This window comes from Protopterus annectens, chromosome 4.part0 (assembly GCF_019279795.1).
Source record: "Protopterus annectens isolate FY-2018-M chromosome 4.part0, PAN1.0, whole genome shotgun sequence".
In the NCBI taxonomy this organism is placed as follows: Eukaryota; Metazoa; Chordata; order Ceratodontiformes; family Protopteridae; genus Protopterus; species Protopterus annectens.
The window spans coordinates 10,702,713-10,724,060 of record NC_056733.1 but is presented as its reverse complement, the minus strand read 5'-3'; the positions used below and the strand labels follow the sequence as shown (position 1 = coordinate 10,724,060).

Sequence of the window (21,348 nt, the reverse complement as noted above, 5' to 3'; positions counted from 1 at the left end):
GGTGCACAATATCAGTCCATCACTGTAGACGATCAGCCTATGCCTGTCACACACATATATGACTGCCAGTTCAGTGGTTGGAAGATGAAAAGAAAAAAAAAAAGTTCTTCGGAGTGTGGCTGTAAGGACGTCCATGCCAAAAGATCACCACTTAATGGATTGCTAAAACCAGCAAAGGCAGGCAGTACAGAGACCATGTCCAGGATGCTCATATTTACTTACCCATTATATTCATGGCTATCGGACAGCAGCATGACTACAACTGAACTTCATGCTGTTTAGCTTTTACCTCCACTACAGGTTGGGGTTTACATACCCATGGGAAAGAGTGGGCCATGATGACCTACAGTTAGAGGATTCTGAGAACCAGACATCAGCAAAAGCTTTGAGGACATAAAAAAGTAATGAGCCATCTCCTACAATCTTTGCTCACAATTTGTAAAATGGATATCAACACTTGTGCCTTCAAAAACACTGCAGGGTATAGGGTTAAGATACTGGTTTTGTAAACATGTTTATGATTACAAAAAAATATGACTCAAATGCAAACACATACGATGGAAAAAGGTAGTCATGTGTGAGCTCTAGATCATCATCATATCCAAACCGCCGTAACACAGTCCAAGTAGTTTCATGTCTTCCTCTCTGGATAAAAAGTGTATGCAGGAAAAGAAAGCCTGAAATGAAGAACACATTAAGAATGTCTAATTATTATCAGCAATTTGTTTAATCAACTACACAATTTACAAACTAAATGAAATTGTAATTCCTTTACCAGCAACTTCAGTGACAAAACATGTTGACATTATAACCTCTGCAGTCAAATGAAAAACATTTAACTTTTCCCTCATCAACTGTACATTGTTCTAAGGCCAGTGGTAGATGCAACAGTGACAGTAAGACAATGGTACGATATGGCAATGACTGCAAAAAAATAAACTATACTTACAAAGTTCAACACAAGTACAAGAGAATTTCATAAACTATTAGAAGGAGCCAGTCTAATATGGACATGGAAACAGACAATTAAATAAATGAGATCATAAAGAGGTGTTATGGGGATGAACAGAAGGAAACTGAAGGGTATTTGCCTGTAAAAATGATAAACGTTTAGCAGGCTACTGGTAACCCCCATCCAATGTGTGACTATCACAAGATGAATGAAATCCAATGTATGGGTTTATGGAAACCAGAAAGGGCTTTCCATATGGACATATATCAGCAAACTGCAAAAAAATTAAAGTTGTGTACTTACCATAACTAGGCATTTGTGTTGTCCATTTCTATTCTTCCTCACTACTGGGTCTCTGATCCGAACCTCAGATCCTACACGGCTACATTCTATTAGACTTCCAATCCAAGCCTCATGCTCTTCCCTTTACCCATCATCCCCTAGTGCATCTCTAAGCCCACAGACAGAGTTTGCTGCCTTTCATGTACAAATTTTACTACCATGGCACACCAAAAATCTCAAGAATCATAAAAACTTCATTAACTGAAGAGGCTCAAACCAAGCACCTGTGTTTTCTTAAGTTGTTCAGGAAATTCTTCTAGGAACATTGGAAGGGGAGTGATTGGGTGGGAAGGTGAGGAAGAACACAAAGGCCAAGTTATGGTAAGTACATAACTTTAAAATACAATGTTGTCCTTTTCATTCTTCCTCACTACTGGGTCAGAACCCCTAGCTACATAACTCCTGGGTGGCCTTCATGGAAGGATATGTCGGAGCACTGTTGAACCGTAAGAGGCTCTGCTTCTGGAGAGAATGTCCAATTTATAATGAGTGACAAAGGTATGTATTGCAGACCATGTAGCAGCTGCACAAATGTCTTCAATTGAAGATTTGGAAGAGAACACAGCTGAAGTTGAGATGGACCTGGTTGAATGCGGTCTAGGTAGGCGAGGCAATTTTAAACCTTTCTCTTGGTAGATCATAGAAATACAATCTGTCATCCACTTAGCCAAAGTGACCTTAGAAATTGTCTGTCCCATGTGATTAAAGGAGACTGATACAAAAAGATGATCTTCCTATGTTTTGTTCCATGAAGATAAAAAAAAATGTAACTGTCTGATCATCCAGAAGGTATAGCATATATTCACCTTTATTTGCAAAACTGGGAAAGAATACTGGTAGTTGGACTGGCTGAGATTAAATTTGGTGGCTACCTTGGGCATAAAAGGATTGCTCCGTCTTTGTGGAAAAAGACACAAGAAGATTTTGCTGACAATGCCTGTAACAAAGATTTTTTTTACTAATGTAATCGCCACTAACAAAACAGTTTTCAGGAGAGAAATTTTAAATCAAAGGTACCAACTGGTTTGAATGGTTTCTGGGTCAATCTGTGGAGAACCACAGTGAGGTCCCAAGGTGGCAATGGTTCTTTTATGGGTGGGGGGAGGGGGGGGTCTAAGAAAAACTAGCTTCCTATTTGAAAAGATGGCTGAGGAAGAGTACTACATCTGCAACAGAAGCTTAGAAAGATCAATGTTTTCTTTGCCAGTCCATATAGCAAATAGTTTCCACTTTTGTACACCTTAGTGGAGGACGTCCGAGATGCCAACATGATATGAAGGACTTGGGAAGCAAACCTGTACATTCTGACTTTCAATGGAATTGAGAAACAATGCAGTCAGTTTGAAAGTGTGGAGATTGGGGTGCTGCAGTCCTGACGGGTGAGACACAAGCTCCAGAAAATGAGGATACTTGAGATTAGACCACAGGAAGCGGAACCACATCTGGCGAGGACAAAAGGGGGTAATGAGGATGACTGAGCTCTTCGACCTTTTTGCCTTCTGAAGACATCTTGGAATTAACATAAAGACCACCCAGGGGCCAACCATGAACTAGAGCATCCCTTGGTGACTTCCCCTGAGGGGCAATCAGAGCGAAATACGTTTTGCACTTGAGTGGAGAGGCAAAAAGATTGCAGCAAGCCTGACTCCCATGGCTGAATATCCTGTCTGCTACTGACTGAGGGACCACGCATGAGGAATCATAATAGACCTGCTGAGTTGGCCTGCCAATGCACTGTTTTTCCCCAGTATGCGAGTTGCAACTAGAAAGTAGTCTGAAGAGACCGAGACTGCACATTCCCAGACCCTCATACCCTCCCCCCCTGCACAATGGGTCCTCTTTGCTGGTTGATGTACCAGACGGCTGACATGTTGTCCATATGAATAGCAACTATCCCTTTATGGAAGTCGTTCTGAAAGGCTTGCAATGATGGAACTGCTCTCATCTCTAGGATGCTGATATGCAACTTGGTCTCTACAGGAGAGCCCATGTCTTGGACCAACTTCCCTTTGTAATGCTCCTCACCCTAGCTGGAAAGCGTCCATGGTCACTGTGGCTGTGGGTGGGTGAAGAGAAAAAGGTCTGCCTAAATGTAGATCTTGGAAATGAATCCACCAAAGTACATGATGTTTGCAAACTGCAGCGAGTTGTTTCGGAATCCAGAGAGGTTGATAAAGGACTGACCATTGCACTGCTAGCATTCACTGAAAGATTTGTATGAAGAACATGGCCAAGTGCACTAGAAATATTGCTGCTGACATAGATTCTAGTACCTGTAAAACGAGTCTTGCAGGAGAAAAAGGATAACATAGCATGTCCTGTATCTGAGTTCTTGAAGTGATCGTGTGCATTGGAAGGCAAGCCACTGTGCATAGGGTATCCAACTGCTTTCCAATAATTTTACGTTTTGCACTGGAGCTAGTTTTGATTTTGCAAAATTTATAGAAATACCTAAACAGCTGGAAATACACAGCAGATAATTTGTCGCTTGAAGGAATTGATGCCTGGATGGGGCAGTAAGGAGCCAACTGTCGAGGTATGGAAACACCTGAAATCCCTCAAGTCTCAAGTGAGCTGCCAACACTGCCATGCACTTGGTGAACACCCTGGGGGCTGGGGTGACCCCAAAGGGCAGTGCTTGAATTGAAAAGCAGGAGTAAGTTCCCAATCTTATCTGTTCGGTTGGGACCTTTTGGATGACCCTCTTCATAAGCAACTTTTGGACTTCTTGGGCTGCTACCTCCCTCTGACTGGTGGCACTTCGGGGAATTTTCTACTTAATTATGCAAGAAGGGAAAAGGTAATATAATATCATCTAGATAAGGTGTTTAGCGCCCAGTCACTTTTTTTTTATGACATTTGTCCAGGCTCCTGAGTGCAAAGAAGAACGTCCCCCAACTACCCCCCAGAGAAGGTAGCCAAGGCATTGCATCAGGAGCGCGGCTACAGTTGGTCAGAAAACTACTTCATAAAGCCCTGATTTTGCTACCCATCTTGTTGGTTCATGGAGAAGGTAAGCTGAGGGGTAAAAAAAGTACAGTTGTGTACACTTACCATAAATGTAGATGTTCGAGTGTATTCACTGTTGCAGTCATTACATTTGGGTAATCCTGCTGGCAGGTTGCCCTCAGTCGGCCTGAATTCCAAAGTCTTGGGTCCTGCATCGGTTGCTGTCGCCCCTTCAATGACATCAGGTCGTCAGTGGTATAAAAGATGCAGCAGATGCCATTTTCTTCAGTTTTTATATGAAGAAAAGGACTGGAGGTAGTTCTGAAAGGCTTGCAATGATGGAACTGCTCTATATATATATCTAGCCTACCCATTCTGGGGGCACCTGACATCTGGGGCAAGAAAAACTGAAGAAAATGGCGTCTGCTGCATCTTTTATACCCCTGACAACCTGACGTCAGGGAAGGGGTGTGACAGCAACCGACGCAGGACCCAAGACTTTGGAATTCAGGCCGACTGAGGGCAACCTGCCAGCAGGATTACCCAAATGTAATGACTGCAACAGTGAAACACGAAGAACATCTCGATTCCAACAGCAGACAAGGTCTTTCCCTCCAGCTCGCTGTGGGTAAGCGTTTCCTTGACTGGTGGACCAAATAAGTAAGAACTATCAAAAGGACCATTAACAAAAGTAGTTTTTAAAGGGTTCCTCGAAATTACAGAGCCTCATCCAGGCATGGCGCCATATGGCTATGCCTGAGATGGCTGTTTAAGAGGTGCCTTCCGCCACATGGAAAATAAAGTTGCAGAAAAACTTTTTAAGATCCTCTGCCAACATGGACTCGGCGAGAGAACTTTAAAGTTCTTTAATCACATCGCTCTGTAAATGGGTGAAGTGGGCAATAAAAATTCAACAACCTCAGAGCAAAACTAACATAGGCATAAAAACAGTTCCTGAATCTGTCCATCGCTCTGGACTCCTTGTTTGGAGGATGGACAGTGGAGGTCTGCTGTGAGAGCTCCTTTTTCATAGCTGCTGCCACAATCATGGTATCCACTACAATTCCCTTATACTCCAATATTGTCGATGAGCTAGAGGGGATAGGATTTTACCCAGATGCTTGGAAATAGATTCAACAGTGTCTGGCTCCCTCCAGGCCTGGTGGTAGACAAGGTCGAGAAGCTCATCCAACGGAGTGGGGGGGGGGGGTCCAACCAGGATGTAGATGGGCCAGCCCCGAAAGCCTCTAAAAACACAGTCTCCTCAGGTGAGGGATTCTGGGAAGACCAACCACCTCTTTGCTTAAGGATTTCCATCATTTCCCAGAAGGAAACCTCGTCGGGTGGTGATCTGGTGGATCCTTCACCTTCCTTGAAATCTGCACCCACTGTGAGAGACTCCACGGGGGAAGTCTGTCTCTCCTTTTACACATCCTTTTCTGAGGGACCTCCTCAGTGGGATGATCTGGGAAGGTATTGGAAGAGGGGGGGGACATGAATGGAAACCTTCTGAAACTGATTGACCCAACAGGTCAGAAATTATGGGACCGACCTCATAGCAGATGATGGGTGTGGGGTAGGAGCTAAGATGCAAGAGGATGGTTTCCCTAGCTGCACAGAAAACCCTTTGTAGGACCCAGAAAGCAGACAAACCCGAAGAAACTTCCCTCCCCAGAGCCGAGGCAGTCGAGGAAGGACAGCCATAGTCAACCCCGGATCTGTGCCGACCAGAGAGAATCAGTCCTGAGCTATCTAGGGCAGAGGCACCCAGAGGAAAGGACAGCTCTAAGAAAATAGGAGTCTAACCCTGCCCCTCGGACCAGGCACAGACCTCTTGGACCAGAGACTCATTCTGATCTGAAGACAAGGGAACAGAGCTGGATAGGGTCACTGCTGGATCCAAAGGAAGACGCTTCTTTGGATCAGATGATGTACCTCTCTGAGATCTAGGATCTTTAGGCTCCGAAGTGGAGGGTCAGCATGCAGAAGGAGACCGATGCTTTCTGGTAGAAGAGCTCACAGATCTGGTACAGGACAAAGCTGGAATAACCCCCATCTGGATTTGAGCTAGAAGAAATTTCCGCATCATTCTGTCCATATCTAATTCAGAAAAGGCCCTGGAAGACCTGGACGAGATGGAAGAGGGTAGTCTGAAAGGTTTCGTAGGAGTGACCAGGATTTTTGCTGGCAAGATGAGGGACACTGCCTTAATGACAACACCTAGAGAAAGACCTCTAACTATTGGATCCAAAATCTTTGAGTCTGAAGGAGGGAAACCTGGATAGGAGAACTGTTGGAGCCGGAGTTCTCTGATCAGAGCATAGGGTAAGATCAGAGAGTGTCAGAGCAGGTGAAGAATCCAAGGCAGTAGGATCTGAGCCTTTGTTTTGTTTAGCCAATGGCAACAAGGAAGAGGAAGGAGACTTGTGATGCCTCTTTTTAGGCTCCTAGGTCAGAGTAGAGGGGGAGGTTTGAGTGCAGCAAATGACAAACCTCTCAAAATCAATTTATTCCTCCGATCTGAGAGAGCTCTCAGATTGAAGGTAGCGCAGATAACATAGGGCCTATCCAAATGGCCAGCGCCCAAGCAGTATATGCATTTCTTGTGGGCATCCAAATTGGGAATCTTATGCCCACAAGAAGTGTACTTCCTTGAACCTGGTAAGTTTGTCTGGTTTATCTAACATAGCGAGCAACTGAAGCAAAACACACGCAAGAATTTGTTCTAATGAACAAAAAACAGAAACCCGCGCACTTTGAGGCAGACAGAGTAAACGTAACTAAACTCTAGTCCCTGTTGCCAGAGAGAAACATAGCCAAAAAAAGAATACGATTACCTTTTTTTAAATCCACACGATCTAAAACTTTAAATTTTTAAACTCTAAACTGTAAAAACGTAACTCTAAATCTTAACTTTAAACTCTAGCTACTCTCCACCTAACACACACTAGAAAGAACATACACACAGTTTAGAAACTAGGCCTAAAGGGAGAAGCTACACTATATAAAACTAATTAACTTTATTAGAAATAAACAAAAGAAATAATACTGAAGGTGAAAGTAAAAACACTACTAAAGGATATCAACACAAGAGGCTGGATTTTCCATCTGTCTTTGATGGCAGCAAACCAGATCGGAGGACTTGGGAATGCACAAAGGGATGATGGGTAAAGGGAGGAGCACAAGGCTTGGCTCTAGTAGAATGTGGCAGAGTCAGATCTGAGGTTCGGATCCATGACCTAGTAGTGAGGAAGAATGAAAAGGACAACATCAAATGTTGCCTTTTAACTAGGTAAACTAATACAATATATAATTGACATAACTGCTCTACTTTGCTTAGAAAAAAACATGTAAACAGATGAACTAATGAACAGATCTGCATTCCATGAGCTAAATTATGAGCAGAGTTTTTATCCAAAAATGTTTTTAAAGTCTGGGAGGGGAATACACAGCTTACTGCAACAGTACTGCAAGATATCAGTAGGAAACAGTCTATGGACAGTAAAAGCAATTTATTAGTTTGTACTGTATATTAACATTGGTAAAGAACGTGCCTGCAAAGCACTTTTCACTGACATTAGAGATGAAAGCCATGCTTGTATGGCAACAATCATAGTTCACAGTTAACCAAAATCACTTAAAGGCAATGTAACAACTATAATTTATGCAGATGCTTTTAAAAGACACCGGGGTCTTGCAATATATGGAAATTTATGTTGCTACTAAACACAAAATAAGCAGAAGACACTGGGCAGTAGCAGGCATATGTCCTGTAGTTAAAGCCTCAGTGCCCCAGTTGTGATGTTCTTCAGTGGTAAGTAAACAAAATATTTCACTAGGTCTTGATAAAAGGGCTGCTGTAAACTTATCAAAATAACATTTCTGGACTTAAAAGCAACATTTAAAAAATTAACGTGCAATACAGTAAGAAAATCTACAATGCTGTTTTCAACGCAACATTTTGTTGGTGTTTTGCTGACCAAGGTGTTCATCTTGGTTGCAGCCCACTGTCAGTGGGATTCAGGGAGAATAACTCCCATGAATAAAGAAACTTAGTGCGAAAAAGAATGGACAATTAGAATAATAAAGCAAACAGTAACAATGCATAACATAGGACGCACAGTGTTGCAAGGACAAATACATAAGCTAGCAGAAGCACAGTGCAAGACCTACACCAAATCAAGAACAGAGTTCATGCACCTAAGCAGTTTTTGAACATCTAAAGATGATACATGTTAAATTTGGAAGGCTAAAGTAAATCATCATATAACAGAGGTAAGCTTTTTCAGTGCAGCGGTACTTTTATTTTAACAGTTTATTACTTAATATAGACATAATAAAATGGTCAGAGAAATAAGTTGCAATGAAGGAAGAAGTGAGAGATACACAGGGGGATGTTAAAGGATGCAGAAGTGTATGCAGTCGTCATTTCTAAGAATGGACAACTTTCTTGAATTCACTCATGAACCTGCTGGAAATGCAATATCCCTGGCCAGAGTGTTACAAAAACAGATGTGGTTAAAAAATTTCAAGGCCCTGTAGTGGTTATATCTCCTGGTTTTCTTACTGAGATGTTACGTCGTGGAGTGAACAGTCCTAATATGAAAGAACCGTTTTAACAAAATACCTCCTCTGCCACCTTTCTAAAGGTCCATTACAGGCAGAAACTGAAAAAAAAGCTTCTTCTTGAGGTTCTAGATAGCCCAAACCCTCCAGCAGCCCAATAACTAATTATGTCTTATTTTTGTTCTAACCGTGCATGCTCTTATGGGGGCAGTCATGCTGACTGAATCTCTTCTTTCAAGAAAACTGCATACTCATAATGCACTAAGCTAACAGATGAGATAATGCCACAGTCTCCTGTCAGATAACTTTCATTCACTTGAAATATAAATACTGAGACTATTGCTAAATTTAAGAATATTCAGTAAATATCACTGATGGGTTTGCTGTGGCTCTCATATGCAAGTAACAGGCAATCAGGCTGCAGACCATTACAAGCTTAATCAATAACCCATATTTGAAAGTTCCCTCAGCCTCAAGGAGGACAATATAAGACCAGGGGGAAAAATGAGTCTGCACATCTAATTATCTATGTTTACCCTGAAAGGCAAGGGTGCTACACTGCTTGACGTGTAACAGAAGTTTGTTCCAGAGGTTGGGGACACATTGGGATACGAATCCATCACACATGCATCTTATTTATCTGTTGATGAACATTTCTCTCTCTCACCCAGATATTTAAGCAACCACTTGTTCTCCAAAGGAATAGGAGGGTCAAGGATGGTCAGAGCTTTCATGGCTCGAGGGGCTAGATCCAGATCCCCACAAAGAAGTCTACAAGAAACTGAGTAGTGTGAGAAAGCTTGTCAGCCTGTCACAATAACTAATATTTTAGAGGACTAAACTTTTTAATTAGGAAATTTTGAGGTCTTTCAAGATGACCAATTTGCTTAGACAAATATATGCCAAGAGAGGAATTGTATTCAATAATGATTTTATGGGACACAAGTAAAGGAGGAATAAAGATTACTTTGACTCTAGAAGACATGCTTTTGGAAATGAGCATTTTTTTTCTCCTACGTTTGTGTGTTAACATTTTATAAAAAAGCTTTGTGAGCAATAAGCAAATTGCCGAGATAACAGAACCTTTTTGACAACATAATTCTGAGTTTCACATTCTGAATTGAGCACTCTTCCACCACCCTTCTCTTAGCTAGAGTATCTTACTTCCAAACTTAGAAAACCAGAGCTAATTAACTGTAAATAGCAATGTGCATCAAAAAGATCACCATGGCTGGTCCTGCCAGCAAAACTGCTTATTTCTATTCTTGGATATTTTTTACAGCAGTTTCTCAATAAATGTTATGAGCCTGAGCATGCAAAGATTAAGTATCCTAGACATGTGCCCAATAACGTGTACTATTTGGGATGCATACTTGGTCCTCACAAATACCTTTGCATAGTAACAGTAATTTAGCAACAAGTGAACAGTCTTATTTCACACAAAGCTTTTTATAACAATCAAATGCTTTTGTGTACTACTCAACACTAGCTCAGTAACCTGCTCCTTCAACTTTCTACAACAATTGCTTTGTTTTGCACATACTCTCAGATATTTAAATTATACATTACTTCCTAGCTGTAACCGACAGCACAGTTGTGAATCTTTAGAGCCCAAACAGCTGCATGATGCCACTTGGTTTAAATAACAGGAAAACTACAGAAAACTTGCTATATGTGTTTTTCTTTAGCAAGAAACTTTCAGATGTAATAGGCAAAATGATGAATGGGTGAGAGAGAAATACTTAAATTTCATGAGATTTCTTTCAGCCACAACACAGTGTGCTTGAGGAAGCAGACTGGGATAGAAACACTAGAGAAGGGAAGGAACTGCCACATCAGGGTTTTATGTGGAAGCAAAGGGATCACTGCTGTAGGGATGAAAACATTCTTGGGAAAGGAAATTTGTTCATCACAACTGTATTTCAATGAGGCAGTGGGCAGACAGCTGGGCAGGTATGATAGGTTCAGAATAAACTAAAAAAAATTACTGGGCTAACTTCAAACAGACCTGGGTGGGAGGCTAGGTGGGAGGGAAGTGATGGTATGCCATAAGGTAAGGCTTTTGAAATGGGAGATATCTGTGTTTTCAAAATGGTCTGGCTGGCTGCCTGCAATTTCAGAACTTGCTGGCAAGCCTCCTTAAGCCCCACTCTGTTTGCAGATGTCCTTTCAAACAGAGATGATATTCTTCTCTGTCAACAGCAAAACATGATGTTTTTGCCTTCCCTCAATCAGGAAAACAAAGTGGGCATTTGAATTTGTTCCCTGGGAAATGGTGTCAGACAAGTCACAATCACAATTTTTGGCTTATAGTGTGCCGACAGCTGAAGTTATAACATGAATTGGAGACTGCAAATTCACCTCCATGCTTTTAGCACCCTTGGGGCCCAGACAGGCTAGATAATGGACAATCATCTATGGTCTACCACTATTCCTCCTCATGGTGGACTGGCTTCTCAAGTTCCTCCAATTTTTTTTTTCTGACAAACATTCACAGAAATCAGGAATGCCACTGAAATTTATTTGGGTAGAATTCAGTTACTGGCTAGTAAGTACACTGCCTGGATGCCAAAAGAGAAGAAATCTGAAAACCTGAAAGAAAATAAACTAGAGAAGTTGAGAAAACGGACAGCACAGTGGTGCAACGGTTGCATTGTCACCTCACAGCAAGAGGTTCTCCAGTTCAATTCTCGGCTGGTGTTCCTTCTGTGTTAAGTCTGCATGTCCTCCCTGCGATTCTGTGGGTTTTCTCTGGGTGCTCCCCTTTCCTCCCATGTTACAAAGACATGCGATTGGAGAGTTTCTTCCCCAGCATCTGCGGAAAATTGGCTCGTTCCAAGTCAGATTTTCCCAGTAAAATGTTAAATGAATGAATAAACAAACACTGACTGAGAAGGATCCTTCAGCTTACAGCAAAAACAATTCAAGCTTCAGGTTTGGTTGAAGAAATGGTTTCCAGCTTTAACTATTCAGATGAACTGATTAAACTGCAAAAAACAGTATGAAATAATGAATAGGGTGATTGCGTACAAGGCTTCTCAAGAAGGGCAATTTTCAAAAACAGTTAGAAGATGGCTCCCACAAATTGACTTTTATTCTCACTGATCCAATCCATTGGATCCATTTCAGCCTTTTACAAAAGCTCGAGGTCTTCAGCAAAGCACATCGGTATTCTACATTAATGCAATTCCCTCAGATCTTGTTTGCCCCTGATATCTCATTCAAGAGGTAAAGCTTTTCATAGCTTAACATAAAAAGAAGTTTCTGAGGCAATAGAGTCCTATAATATCCAATTAGTGCTAATCAGTCTTCCAGGAGTAGATAGGGGGTATTACAGAGGATGGGTTGTGAAAATAAAGGTCAAGACAGACAACACACATGGAACATTATGGCAAGTACACAACTTCATGTTATGTTGTCAATCTTGCCTTTTTTCTCACTGACGGGACCGCATCCCAAGAGATCTGATTCCTGGGTGACTCATGGGAGAATATTCCATAGAACCAAAAGATGCTCTACTCCTGGAGGCCACATCTACTTTGTAATGAGTGATAAAGGTATCCAAAGGCAGCCTATCTTGAAAAGCTGCAGAAATAGCTATCGCCCTAGTGGAATGAGCTTAAACAGGGTTAGTGAGAGTTGTTTTGTTAGAACTATAACTGAAAGAAATACATTCTGAAAGCCATTTGGATAAGGTAACTTTGGATACTGGCAGGCCTTCCCTAACAGAGTAGGAAACAAGTAGCTGATCCGATTGTCTGATTTCTGCAGTTCTGTGTAGATAGAAATGTAATTGTCTATGAACATCCAGTAGACATCATGAATATTCAATTTTATTTTGGAAATTTGGGAAGAATACCAGTAATTCAACAGACTGAGGCTACTTTCAGACAACTTTGGGTAGGAATGAGGGGTTGGTGCATAAAGAAACCCTCTCATGAAATACTAGGTATGGTGGCTGAGTGGATAAAGCTTGTAATTCTGAAATTCCTCTTGGTGAGGTAATTGCCACTAAGAGGAACATTTTTCAAGACAGATACTTCAAGTCACAGGTAGCAGATGGCTCAAAGGGAGGATAGATAATGTCTGACAATATGAAATTCAGATCCCAAGGCAGGGGATGAGTTTTTGTATGGGGGTCTTAGCATTGTAGTTCCCTTCAAGAATGCTTTACAAAGTCTGCTTGACATGATACCACATCCATTTTCTCCTACATAAAAATCTGAAATTGTGCAAGCTGAACTCTAATACTGGCTCCAGCAGCACCATCACTAAAAAGCTTAGCCAAAAATTTTAGAAAAGAATGTATAGGCAAAGTAAAAGGGTCCATCTAGTTATTGTTGGGCCCATGAAACAAACTTCTTCCATTTACCTTTGTACAGTTTGCGTGTAGTTGACTTATGGAAAGACGACAAAATATGTCTGACTGGAAATGAAAGGAAAAGAAACTTGGCAATTAGAGGAACTGGAGCAGCCAAGCTGTTAGTTTGAGACTGTTAAAACTGGAATGAGCCATCCTTGACGGATGGGTCAGAAGGCCTGGAACAGGATCCAGAATCCAAGGTTCATTCTGAACATGAGGTTGGAGAAAGGGGAACCAAATCTGTCAAGGCTAATAAGGGGTAATTAGGATTACTGTAGTCTTCAAAAAACTTGCTTTCGGCAGAAATTTGGGGATTACAGGAATTGGTGGAAAAGCATAAAGAACTCCTGGGGGCCAATCGTGAACAAGTGCATCCCTTGGTGTCTCCCCAAAGGGGGGGGGGGAATCAGGGTAAAGTAGTTGCGACATTTGCTATTGGTGGGCAAAACAGAGGTCGCAGCAAGGCTTGCCCCACTTTCGGAAGATCTCCTCCGCAACTTTTTGCTTGAGAGACCACTCATGAGGCCATAATATGGCTCTGCTCAATTTGTCTGCAATTACGTTGGATTTCTCCAGAATGTGCATTGCTGTCAGAAACCGGTTGGAAGATGTTGCCCATTGCCAGACCCTCAGGCTTTTTGACAAAGGAGGGTAAAGATTTGGTTCCCCCCTGTTTATGTACCAGATCACAGACATGTTGTCCGATTGGACTGTTATCGGTCCCAGAGGGAGAGCATCTTGAAATGCTTGTAACACAAAAAGCACCACCTTCACCTCCAGGACATTTATGTGCAAATGAGCATGGTGTTGATACCAAAAATCTTAAACTGTCTTCCCCAGATAATACCCCCCCCCCCCGCCCTACCTGGGAAACATCCGTGGTCACAGTGGTTTGGGGCTGAGGGGGAATAAAATGACATTCTAGATACCAGAGGAGAGTGAATCCACCACTGGAGATCCATTTTGCATGAATTGGTCATCATGATCTTGTGTCACTGGAAGTTCTAGAATTGACCAATGCGTCGAAATTAACCACTGAAGAATTCAAATGTGGAGACAAGCTAGGGGAATGAGAACTGAAGCTGCCATTTTGCCCAGTACTTGCAGAACTAGTTTAACAGAAGCTCTTTTTTTACGTAATGTTGAAGATGGCAAAACTTTCACAAGACAGAGTTGACTATCATTGTTGTTGTATTTACCTCAGCTCCTCTGAATGCCAAGCTCTGACATGGCTCTAGAGCAGATTTTTTGTAATGTACTGTAATTCCTAAGGAGGAACAGAGTTGTAGGGTATAGTCCCTGGCTTGAAGCAGAAGATGCCTGGTTGGGACGGTTATGAGCCAGTCGTCCAGATATGGAAACACCCGGTGTTTCAGGTGAGCCGCCACTACTGCCATGCATCTGGTGAACAAACTGGGGGCTGTAGTGTGACAAAGGGCAGAGCTCGAAACTGGAAGCAACTGGCTCCTACCCAGAAGCACAAGTGCCTTCTGGATTGCATTTCCATTTGTATATGGTAGTACGCATCCTGAAGGTATATAGAGCACATCTAACTTTTTTCTAAGAATGAAGTATCAGCTGCAGTGCCACTATCCGGAACTTGGTCTTTTTTTACAAATTTGTTCAGATTGCTGAGATCCAAAGTGGGTCTCCAGTTCCCGGTTTTCTTTGCAACTAAAAAGAACCTTGAGTAAGTACTGAATCCTCTCTAGTCTGCAGGGACTTCTTGGATGACTTTTTGTTAGCAACTTCTTAATTTCTAAGGTTGCTTGTTCTTTCTGACTGGATAGAATGTCTGGAACGGATTTGTTTACAGGGGTGAGGAAGGAGAAGGGAATAATATAACCTCTGGATATTATGCCCTGCACCTGTTATTTTATCTTTTGCCAGGTGTGAAGGTGCAGAGACAGTCATCCCCATACTGCCTCCAGAGGTGAGCGATTGGGCACCCCTTCAGGAGCGCAGAAAGGGTCTACCAAAGGAAGATTCTCTGGAACCCTAATTCTACATGCCTCTAGGGTAACTTTCACCTTGTGTGTCTTGGAAAGACCTTAGATTTTCTTAACCACATCTCCCCACTACGTCTCTGACTTTTGGGAAAGGATCTAGAAGGTGTGGAAAAATGTACTCCAATGGCAGATAAGGTCTTGCCTTCCCGTTCACACCTGGTGAGAGTTGCTTTTACCTTAGGCTCAAAAAGAGAGGAGCTGTCAAAAGGGGCACTAGTGAAGGAAGACTTGAAGGGCTCCACAAAATCACATCCAGGCCCGTCTCCTAAGAGAGACACCTGAACCCACTGCCCTACTCATTCGATCTGCTACATATGATACAAGTCTCATGGATCAGTTTACAACTGAACTGAGGGTGACAAGCTGAGTGATGACTACCTGCCGCCGCTTCAGCTACAGCTCTTTGAAGGGAGTCTGGCAGTTCTTTTAACAGGTCCCTCTGTAATCTAGCAAAATAGGTCATGTAGTTCAGCGACTGTACAGCAAAGGTAGCTGACAAAAAAATTTGCTTTCCATACCTATCTACTGTTCTAGATTCTTTATTCAGAGGATGAATAGAGGACTGGTCTCATAGTTCCTTTTTAGTGGCCACCACCACAACTATGGCATCAACTGCTACACCTTTAGTTAGGAAAGACATGTCCTTAGGGGGAGCAATATATTTGTTTGGCTTCCTAGGAATCAGTTCTATGGAGTCTGGGGTCTTTCAAGCTTTCTGACAGATTAAATCAATAAGCTCATCAGAAGGAGGGGTCATCCAAGAGGTGGAAGTGCGAGACTCGAAAGTCTTCTTCAGGTATACAGACTCCTCACCTGAAGGGGATGTGGACTGCCAGTCACTTCTCTGCTTAAAGATTTCCAGGATGTTGCCAAAGGAGACCTCTTCAGGAGGCAACCGTGGGGACCCTTCTGCATCATCGAGGTCAGTATCAGATGTAATTGACTCTTCTGGGGAGTAAAGATGCTTTCTCTTGCAAGTCCTCTTCAGAGGGACTTCGTCAGTGGGGTAGTCTGGGGAAGTTTCTGAAGGGGGGGGGGCCTTGCTGGATGTCCTGAGGCCTAGGGTCTATGCAGTCCTGTGGAGAGGGTACTTGAGAAGGTTAAGTCACAGGCCCAGAACTGGAAGTAAGATATGGGATGAATGAGATTGGGATGTAATCATTACCCTCATCATAACCTCTGTAGTCAATATCCTCCTCATAACCTCAAAGGCACTCTGTTCCCTGCTCTGAAGAACACCCCGGATCTGACAAAAAAGTTGTCATGGCCAAAGGAATCTCCGGTGCAGGAGACAGAAGCTCCGAAGTAGAGGTAAGATCCAAACTCACCCATGCCAAAGCCCCCAGAGGCAGGTTCATATTCAGAGAGATCCAAACCCGCTTTGATGGTTCCACCGGGGAGTGTGAGCTCCTAGAGGTCTCCTGCTCAGAAGGAGCAGAAACACTCTGGGCAGACGTCAGATCCAAGGAACCTATAGTTCTACGATCAGACACCAGTTGGACATCTGAATCTTCTGGCTCTGAAACCAGGGGACTGATCGAAGGAGCAGGTGCCGATGAGGAGGACTTGGCCAGTTCCGATTCCTTTGGGCTCGGATCCAGTAATTCCTTAGCTAAGGCCGGTGTCTTAAAGAGCCTCTGCACTACCCTATCCGCATCACCATCAGACAAACTCCTGATAGACCAAGTAGACAGGGTTGGAGATCTGGATTTAGTCAAAAAAGGAAATGGGAGCCCAGAAGGTATTGGTTCCAAGGAGGGAGAACAGCCCCAATATTTAAACTCAGTGGAAGATGAAGAGGTCGGAGCAGAGGGTTCAAGCTGCTCAGATGAACTCTTGGATCCAGAAATGACTGCTCCAAATTTTCTGTTGGAGCAGTCTAGCAGCCTTTTGTTTCAGTTCCAAGGAAAACTTAGGAGTCTAACATTTTTGTGACTTGTCTGACTTGGAAGTTGCAGTCTCAGGTGAAATCGCCTCAAAAAAGGGAGCCTTAAGCAGTCCTTTTAATATGTGTTTATTCTTACGTGGCGTCGCAAGACAACACCTGCCCCGCTGGCCCTTGCGGCTCCCTCCGTAGCATAAGACAGTAGCCACATGGACGTATTTGAGATGGACTTGAGTGGCCATACGAGTCGAGAACACGGTCTTGTCCTCGACCGACATGGACTCTGGTGGAGCTTCAGTGTATTCCTTAATCAAATCCCGTTGCAGCCTGATGACATGCGCCATATAATTCAGCGCCCTCACAGAGAAGGTTGCTGAAGCAAAGGTCCGCTTCCCTATATGGTCCAGCGCCTGGGACTCCTTGTCCGGCGTGTGGACCGTGGAGCTTTCCTGGGAGAGTTCTCTCTTAGTGGCAGCAACCACCAACATGACATCAACTGGAAACCCTTTACCCCAAGCCTGCCTATCTGAAGGGGGGGGCTAAGGACTTTATCCAGCCGGCGTGGGATAGGCTCCACGGTGTCGGGCTCCTTCCAAGCCCTGGTAGTCAGGAGATCTACCAGGGGATCTGCAGGTGAGGACACCCAGGAGGTAGATGGGCCCGCTTCAAACGCCTCCAGAAATACAGACTCATCCAAGGAAGGTTTTTGGGCAGACCCCCCCCCCCCCCAATATGCAACATTTCCATGATGTCTCCAAAGGAGACATCCTCGGGGGGTGACCTTGGGGAACCTTTCCTTTCCTCTAAGTCCATATCTGTGGTGACGGACTCGGGGGAGTCCATGTGCCTCCTTTTACACATCCGTTTACGAGGCACCTCCTCTGTGGGACTATCAGAAGAGGGCTCGTCAACAGCCTCTTGTTCCTCCGAGGGAACCAACTGGAGGGTCTGAGCAGGCTGTCCCGATGGAAGGTAGACCCGTATGCAGTGAGGGAGCAGAAGGATCCAAAGCCCGGGTCAGGGACCTGGAAGATCTCGACAGTACCCTCTCCACTACCTCGAACGCCAAGGGAGAACTACTCTCTTCCGGCCCCGAGAGCAGTCTCCTCGGCTCCGAGATAGGGATCAGGGCCGAAGCAGTCGGATCGGAGAGGGAGGTGCTCTCTGACATAGGAAGCGCCGAAGAAGCACCCGCTCCCACGGATCCGACGCCCGGCCCACGGCCCCGAGAACTCGGATCCGAGATACTCAAGGGTATGGTCGGCGTTGAGAAGGCTTGGGCCAACGGCGCCGACAAAACCCTGGCACCAAAAGGGCCTGGATCCGAAGACTCCAAAACCCAGATCCGCGTTGAAGGAGAAATTGGGGCAAATATTGAAGCTGCACTCCCCCCCTGTGGGGAGGCAAGAGCATCCCCATCTGCATTTGGGTCTGCAGAAACCGACGCATCATCTTGTCCATATCGGCGTCGGAGAGAGACCTAGTAGATCTGGAGGAGGTCGAGGCGGGCCTGGAAGGCCGCCTCGACGACCTCGAGGGTGATCAGAGCTCCTCCTCCGGCTCCGGCGAGAAGGAAGGGGATCGGAGCTGAGAAGGAGAAGATCCGGACACCCTCGGGGGTGATTTAGCAGTCTTCGATGGCGGAGCCGAGAGATGAGGCTCGGCTCACCTCTTATGTCGGTGTTTCTCCCTGTGCTTTTCCCTAGAAGGAGAAGACTGAACTTCCCTCGTACTCAAGGCAACAGTGGGGGGTGGAGTCCCAGCCTGAGTCGAGGGAATCAAGGGTGCCGAAGCTACCTGGGCAGCCTGCACCTTAGAGGGAGAGGAGGAAGAGGCCTCCTCCGGGGGAAGCAATCCCGCCAGAATAAGCCTGTTCCTCCTGTCCCTCACAGCCCGGGGGTTGAAGGCTGTGCAAACCTGGCAGTCTGAAGACAAATGGGCAACCCCCAGGCATATAACGCACTGAGTGTGGCCATCAGCTGGGGAAAGCTTATGGCCACACCCAGTGCACTTAGAAAAAAAAGCCTTATGGCCTTCGGCCATTTTTCCAACACACGCACTCACACGCCCAAACACCTAGGGGAGGGTTAACTAAACCAAAGCGCCAATCCCGAAAATAAAAAAGGGCAGAGAAACACTCTCTCAACACATACACTTTTAAATTGTAGAAATTTAAGAAAAAAATCACTTCCCTGTTACTAAAGCTCAGGAGCTCTTCTCAAGTTGCTTGTGATCAAGCCGCGGCAAAAACGATCTGAGGTAGTGTGGTGGTGACAGAGGATTATGGGTAGAGGGGAGGAGCTAGGAGCTCGGATCTTGGAAAGCTGCCGGTCGGATCCGAGACCCACAGGTTGCAGAACAAATGAAGTAACTACTTCAGATTTAACAGTTAACAGATAGTACAAACAAGTGCTACACAAAAGAAAATATTGTAAAACCAGGAATTATTTGAAATCTGAAATACAGGCTGTAAGAAAGTACAGTTGGCTAATAAACTTACCAAAAGAGAGTTTAAATAGTATCCTGCCAAGGATTGGACATCCAGTCAGTATTCAAAAGCTTTTGGAGGTCTTCCATGTGCACCATCTGTCCAAGGGAGTATGTGGGAATGCTGGCATAAAAGCAGAAGTACAGGCCTCAAAATTCAGAGCTTTCTTCCCTCACACAAAGCAAACAGGAGTAAGAGGAACCACACACTGGCCAAGACAGATGGGCTACAGATACAATAGCAAATTAGATGCCCAAGATGGCTGCACACTGATTAGCAGTTTGATTAGAGCTCTCCCAGTGTGAAAACAAATTAAGACAAACAAGTGCAATTTATCAATCTGGATAACACTCAGTTAACCAACTAGTAACTACACAGCCTGAGTGCCGACAAAGAATACATACTGAGAAAATCAACCAGAAAATGAGAAGAAAAAAATAACTCTGGGCAAGACTAATCTTGTAGCTCTTCAGAAAAAAAGCAGTTCCTGTTTCAGCTTTGTTACAAGAGATGGCTTCCAGTAATTCACAGGAAAAAAATCAAATGCACTCAGAGGAGTTTAAATAAGTGAAAATACTAAAAATATAGTGTGTAAAATAAAAGGCTGGAAAAAAGCAGAAGCAGCTTTAACTGGTTATTCTGAAACTGATAAAACTGCAAAAATCAGAGGCTGCAATGAAAAACAGCTTTGCTGAGCATGAGGCATCACAAGAGCAGCGGTTACAAAAAAGAGGTGTCAGAAGACGGAGCACAGTGAAAAAGTGAGATTTTCTGCTGTACCAGAGAAACTGGAAGGAAAACACTGCATTACTTTTTATGCTAATACAGATAAGCAACTGGACTGCTATTCTGCAGCAAGATTTGTCAACTGAGAGGGGACATTGTGTGCATGCTACAATATGGCCCTGAGAAAGCAGCCAAGACCTATATTATTAAACATGCAGCTATACCAACCAGAAAGAACTGCTCCAGACAAAACTGTGGCAGAAGTACTAAAAACTGGGGACAACTGAGTGTCTGTGGAAATGATTATTCAATCTACAGAAGATAGAAGGGAACGTTGGGAAGCAGGTGCGAGATTCAACCACCCAGCTTTATTCAGAATATTTCTTTCTGGAGTATCAAAGACATTTTTGGATGCATAACAGGCTATAAAAAAAGTTGAGCCAACAAAGGGTGAGCCAGCAAACAGAAGGGGACACTGGTTCTCATTCTTCTAACAACCACCACAGTGTGACTTTCAGGGAATCCTTGTCCTTTGCTCCAATGAAAAATGCTTGAGCAAAAGAAAAAATGTACAGGAGCTGACTTGTAGAACAAAGGGTCATCTTTGACTTCAGAGACCGGTGCTGGGAGATGAGGAGGATAAGGAAGACTAGCAACACCATGAAATTTCTGAACAAATGTGAAACTGTAAAGCATCAACCCCATTAGATACAGGGACAGACATGTGTAATGCTGCTTTGCAAGACATGTTTGGAAAAAAATGAAATTTTGTCAACTGTGTTAAACTGGCTGACCAGCTATAAAGCATATACCCCACTTCATGTGAAAAATGTTTAGAATAACATTTAACGAAAGTTAAACAGCCTTCCTTCTTTCTAATTCTAAGGTAAGGAAGTGAGCAGGTAGACCAGGGAGACACAAACCTGACTGAAAGGGAAAAAATGGCATGAAGGCAAGGTGAAGAGAAAATAAAATAAAAAAATAAATAAAATAATTGGTATTAAAATTTTATATTATAAAGCAGTTTTTCATTGTGTGCAGTCAAGGATATTTTAAATGTGAGGTGGA

General features: G+C 43.7%; 1 protein-coding gene across 3 annotated transcripts in view; it reads right to left on the bottom strand.

The window, feature by feature from the left end:
- Positions 1 to 21,348, bottom strand: part of RHOT1 (ras homolog family member T1) — a 1,470,459-nt gene that overhangs the window by 788,801 nt on the left and 660,310 nt on the right. For all 3 annotated transcript variants that reach the window (XM_044068049.1, XM_044068050.1, XM_044068051.1), the window contains exon 11: positions 557 to 677. In XM_044068049.1, the coding sequence (XP_043923984.1) occupies positions 557 to 677 (121 nt within the window). The remainder of the gene's footprint in view (positions 1 to 556; positions 678 to 21,348) is intronic.